Below are 6,000 nucleotides of genomic sequence, written 5' to 3' on the forward strand. Positions count from 1 at the left end.
TGGGGGAAAACATGCAACTGTTTTATTGTGCAAGTGAATTGGGGCTCTGAATGGCAACCTTTTCCAGTTATTTGAGGCATTGTAGTGGGAGTCATGCCCAACACAATTAAGACAGGATTATTTTTCAATTTATGAGGTTCTCAAGGATGTCACTTAATAAGAAATATAATACTCATTTCTCCCAAAGCCTTCCTCCTACAATCACACTCCAACTCTTTGCTATAAACGAAATGGAAGGCATGTAAAGCTTTTGAGAGCAATTGTAGGAAGCAGGCTGCCTCCACCAGCTCAAGGAATAATGCCTCCTTCTATATAAATCAGCGCACTGTTTTATGGTTTCCACCCACATAATCTCAGTGACTTAGTAAAGTGACAAAAGCAGTTGTGACTTTTCCCACTTTAGCGAATACTGAAGATTCACACCATGAACCATTTATTCTGTTAAGAACTAAACCCAGTGGATTTCTAAGTCCTATGCTCTTTGGAGTACAGTTCTTCCTCTCTCCAGAGTCCCCAGAACAAGACAGCTCTTTCGTAAAGACAGTGAAAAGTTTAACACAATAGCTGACGCTAAGCAGCATCCCCCTTCCAAGTTATCACGCCCTCCTGCAAAAGCACCCCAACACCACAACGGAACAAAATCCTCAAACTCCATCCATATACAAGGTAAAGAAAGCTTGTCCTAAATGCAGTTTGCTTTCATTAACATGGGTGTGAGTGGGAACTACAGTGATCTATATGACCTGGAACTGAGGAATGATCCCACCTTAAGGAACCTCGGCCCTGCTCTCCAGGCCCTAAGTAGTTTGAGAAGGTTCAATCAAGGGCACTCGGTGAAGGATAAAAGGCTCCCCAGGGCTCACCTGCTGGGAGCTGGAACACCTCAAAGCGGAAGGTCGAGGTCCAGCACATCCTTCACAGCCCCTTTCCTCCTCCTACGCCCAGCAGCTCCCGGAGCTCCCACTCAGGCCGCGCCTGGAATCTCCCGCCCGACTTCTGACATCACGGAGGAGGGGAAGGTTCCACTGGGCTGTCCCTTTGTGACGTCACAATGACAACAGACAGCAGCGGCTCGTGAAGGGGAGGACCGAGGACCCAAAGCCACTGGGGGCAAGGGGCGGAGAGAGGACGTGACGGCCGGGGTGGGGGGTGCAAAGGCGCAAGGCAAAAGAAGGCCGCGGGGAGGGGAGAGGAGGGGCGCGCTGACGTCTCTGGCTTAACCTGTTGCTCTCAAGACAGCGCCGGAGCCCGCGGGCAGGGCGGCGGGGAGACCTAGGAGCAGCGAAGCTGGCGGCGGGGGGCGCCCGGGGCATCCTTCCCTTCCTCACGCCCCCCCACCCACCCCCTTACCTCACTCACCCAGCCTGTCCCGCCCCGAGTCGGCACGCCGCACCACCCGCGAGCCCCACCCACCCGGCCAGAGCACCACCCAGAGTCTGCCCCCTACAGGCCGCCCGTGAGCCCGCGCCCGGAGCCCCGGTCCAGAGCGCTGCAGGCCCCGCGCACCCTCACGGCCCGCAGCGTCCGGAGCACCGCGTGAGCACACGCGGCTCCCGCAGCAGCAACTCAGGCTCTGCCTCACACCGCCACCGCCACCGCCGGCCACATCGGCTTGCGGCCGGATGTCCAGACTCGACAGGATCCGCTGGCCTCCAGCAAAAACAAAAAAAGCCTACCCACGATGTTCTCCAACTTATCGGGGTCCGGGATATGGGGGGCGGGGGTTCTTGTCCCAAGTTCTACCCCATCTCCTTTGTGGCTACGTTAGAAACAGACATGCTCTGGGAAGGAGTCCACGCTCCAAGGCAAGGCTGTGTGTGTCCATGCAGTTTCTACACATCGAGTTTAAACTAGTCCTTTACGCTTTACCCAGCCCTCTGCAATGCGGATGTATTTTAATTCTTAAGTTCCTTATGGAGTAGTTTTGTAAGTTGAGCTTCATTATTTAATCCTGCATTTTTTTCATAGTTAAGTTTACGTGTATAGATTAGGATCAGCTCTCCGGAAGAGATATTTAGGTTTTCCATTAAATACATATATCTATATATGCATATTTTACAAAACCACTGCCCCGAAGGTCATCTCCCATTATACACTCCATAGTAACCAAACAGGGAAAATGTTCAGACCAAATCATCGACCCTAGTTAAATAAAACTTTCTTATAAGGTCGCATTGTTCTTCATGTATCTACAAGGGCCCTTTTTAATCAAGAAAAAAAAATGTGTTCTTTGCTCTAAAGCATATGCAGCTAACCACCGGATCACCCGAGTGCATATTTGGTTAATCCCCTGGTTCCCCTCTATACTCCCTCCCCCCAAACTTACACACTTACACACACACACACAAAGCCACTACACAAAACAAAAACACTCCCTAAGCCAAGCAAAACGCTGCTATACTATGCACAAAACAAATAGAACCATTACAACCCAATTTCTGAAACCCAGTTTTCAAGCAGAAATTATTTGTACTAACAGATGCATTCACTCAAACACACATATACTTTTACATGAGCTATGTTTTCCCCATCAAACTAGAAACCATGAATTCTTTAGAACCAAAACCAACCTCTTTATAAAAGTCAATACCAATAAATGCATTCCCTGTAACATGATTCCCAACTGGGTTATGTTGCAAACTAGATAAGCCAGAACGGCCACATATATTAAATGATGGGCCAGTGCAAGATCGCCATAATCGTGCTCTGGGTTGCAACTTAAAGAGCTTCTAACACACATACCTTACACGATTTTCCAAATAACTAATAACAGGCTCATTTGTATGCAAAGTGCAATATGGGGCCAAATCCGCCCGAGAATGCAGTTAGATCACTGCAGGCCCCCACACACAGAGAACCCAACCTCCACCAAAACCCCTTGCCTTTCATCTAAACTACATTAACGTGTGTCATTCGAGGTCAATTTATATACTTGAGGTATATCTACACCAGTCTGTTTTCTCAACCAAACTAGGCAGACACGACTTTGCCTGAAAAGCCCTTTCGGAAAAGAAAGAGCCTTATCGGACGCTATGTTTAAAACCTTTCAGCTGCAGAATTATAAACTTGACATTCACAACCATCGCTTAAAACTGCAAGCCAAAGGATGTGTTGTTAAGAGCACTTACGTATTTCTTCTGAATGATATTCCTCTTGGGTCTTTCCTTGCTCATTCTGAGATCCAAATGCTGATTGCAAAAGGGGACAATTGCTTCATGAATTTAAAGCCGTCAGAAATTTGCAAAAAAATATCCTGGTGGTTTTTATTGTTGTTGGTGGTGGTTGATCTTGTAATCCGACTTTTCTTCCTCTTCCCCCAAAGCCAGATTCGCCTTGAAATAAATCCGAAATTGAGAAGGATAAAATAAAAAAAAGAGCCAAAGACGAACGAAGCAAACAAGAAAATTTCACTTTAGTAAAACACTCATAATGGAAAATTTCCCCCGAAACATACAACAGACACAAAAAAAGAAAAAGAAAAAGAAAAAAAAAAGAAAAAAAACCGACGCCCTTCACTCCCCCCCTTTTTCTTCCAAAAACTACATCAGCGAAACGTGAAGGTCCTTAGTATCTGATCTGTAGTTACATCTTGAAAAAGAAAAAGGAAAAATAAATTTAAAATGTTGGAAGTCACGTTTGTGCTGCTGCAGCAGTGCGAGCAGAAGAGTCAACTCCAGCGGCGGCGGCGGCGGCAGCACCACAGCGGAGGGCTCGCCGAGTCTCTTTTTTCCAAGCCCCCCAGCCAATGAGAGAGAGGCTATCCAGCCCAACTTTAAATGGACTCTGCTTTTATACAAGTTAGGGCTCCTCGGCTAATTCGTCACCTCTCTCCAGACGAAAACTCCCACAGCTGAGCCCCCGCACGCCTGCCTACCCTTTGCCTACAAGCCCTGGCCCAATGCAGAGAACTCCCGCAGCCCCGTCGACAAGACCCCGGAGAGGCCTCGGGGACTCCTTTGCGGGCCGCCCGTCAGGCGCCTCTCCCATGCCGAGCCCAGTCCTGGAATTGAGAGAGGCTCCCTAGCTCAATGCATGGCACGCTCGGTCGCTCCACCTCAGCCCCTTCCCCCCCCACCCCCGCAGCCCGCTCACCCAACAGTCGCCGCATGCAAGCCTTCACCACTGCCCTCGCATCTACCTGCAGCCGGGCAGCTGGGTACCAGTGCCCCAGGACGCCCGGCCCGGGGGAGAGCCGCCTATTCCCGGGGCACCTTAGAATAGTCCCCTTGATCTTCTGGAAGTTGTAGTCCCTTGACTACAAAATGGCTATGGCCACGGAAGCTAAGAACTACAATTCCCAGCGTGCCCCACGCCTCCTGTCACTCAACTCCCTTCCCTGATCTCTCCCCCTCCCCCTTCCCTGGCCCTGCCAACAAACGCTTGGACGTGTCCCGCGTGCGACACTGCTAGAGGCTGGCTCGGGATTGGCCCGCGGAGCGTGTGGTCCGGGAGCGAGGAACTCCCCACGCCGGCCCGCCCCCAGTCCCCTCCCCGCGGGCCGCCGGCCCGGCCCCGCGCGCCCCGCCCCCACCCAGGGCGCGAACCGCCTGTGGAATCGAGGAATCAGCGCGCGAGAGCGCGCCGCAGGCCCGCGAGGGAAAGCCGCCAGGCTTCCCCGGGGAAGGCCTCGGAGCGTGGCGGCGCGGGGGGCGGTGTCAGCGAGGGGTTGGAGCGGGTCCTAAGCAAAACTGGGCCACGCACCAAGAGGAATCCTCGGTGCGAACTCGCTGCTCGGCGGCGCCTCTGCTTGCTTCTGCCGTTGCAGGCGGTGTCACCTCAGGACAGCGCCCGTGCGCCGGGCGAGCGCCGCGCGGCCGGGGTGGTCCGAGGTCACGGCTTAACGCCGGCCGGCGGCCGCACGCGACCCCACGCGCGAGGCGGAGGCGGGGAGCGAGGGCAGCCTCGGGGCTAGGCGCGCGGCCTCGTGGTCGCCGGCCCGCGTGCCTCCGGCCGACGCGACACTAGGCCGTCGCCGGTGGCTCAGAGGTGAAGCCCGGCCGTCTCAGAAGACGGTTATGGGGGTCTTTACCCTCGGGACTAGGGCTGTCCGCGACTGAGACCCAAACGCTGAGGTGGGAAAAAATCAGCGGAATGTGGAGACCGAGCCCTACACAGGCCGACCGTAAGGAAACGTCTCGAACACTGAGTACCCGAAAGCCCAACGGTCTGTGCCCCACTGCCTTACCTGCCCCAGCCCCTGCCCAGGCTCGCCAGTCGCTCAGATCAATGGATCGCAGGCCCTGCTGTCGCTCTCTGGGGCATTCGCACTCACAGGAACTTTATCAAGTCTCACAGCTTCGGCGCTAATTTCCTGGTTCTAACCTCTGGTCCTCAAGGTCCCGTGTTTTTTTTTTTTTTTTCAAATCTGACTGGCTAGCCTCGGGAAAACGAAAAGGCTGGAGCCTCTCCCGTCCACCTGCATACGCGTTTTATTCTTCCTCTTTTAGTCGCAACAGGACAGCTAGTCCTGGTGTCTAGAAGGTTTTAAAAAAGCAAGTTAACACCTATGGATTCAAAGGGCACAATGGCCACCAAAAACAAGTAAGCAATAGCTTTCCTAAGCTTCTCAATTTCCACATCTACAAGTTGATTCTGGCCAAAGCTTATGGAGAGGATTATAACGTAACAAAACCCTAGTTTAGAACCAGGCAGGTTATTATGGGTCTCATGCGTTGACATAAGGCACCCTTATTTAAAAAAAAAATATATCTTATTTGTCTTTTAGTTTCTAAAACTTATGTTCATTTTACAATCAGAAAAAAAGAATTGCCTCTGTGTCCTAAATATTGTTTCCATTTGGCTGGAATGATCGAATACATTCTATTTTACAGTTCAATTTTGACCACCCAAGTGACTTTATGGTCGTCTTGCCACAAGGTGCTTTCCAAACCCATTCTGATCATTAAGACCTGTACCCAAGACGTGTGCCTGCCTCTCCACATCCTTATTAAACAGCTTTGCGTAAATCTAATGTATCTGTCAGACCCCAGCCAATTATTA

At 51.6% G+C, this 6,000-nt stretch overlaps 1 protein-coding gene across 2 annotated transcripts in view; it reads right to left on the minus strand.

Annotated features, from left to right (window-relative positions):
- Positions 1–3,737, minus strand: part of Jarid2 (jumonji and AT-rich interaction domain containing 2) — a 177,225-nt gene extending 173,488 nt beyond the window's left edge. For both annotated transcript variants that reach the window (XM_052157277.1, XM_052157276.1), the window contains exon 1: positions 3,129–3,737. Coding sequence is in view for 1 of the 2 variants with exons in the window: in XM_052157276.1 (XP_052013236.1) it covers positions 3,129–3,173 (45 nt within the window). In the remaining variant the exon portion in view is untranslated. The remainder of the gene's footprint in view (positions 1–3,128) is intronic.
- Between the last annotated feature and the right edge of the window lie 2,263 nt (positions 3,738–6,000).

Source organism: Apodemus sylvaticus, chromosome 14, assembly GCF_947179515.1.
Source record: "Apodemus sylvaticus chromosome 14, mApoSyl1.1, whole genome shotgun sequence".
NCBI lineage: Eukaryota > Metazoa > Chordata > Mammalia > Rodentia > Muridae > Apodemus > Apodemus sylvaticus.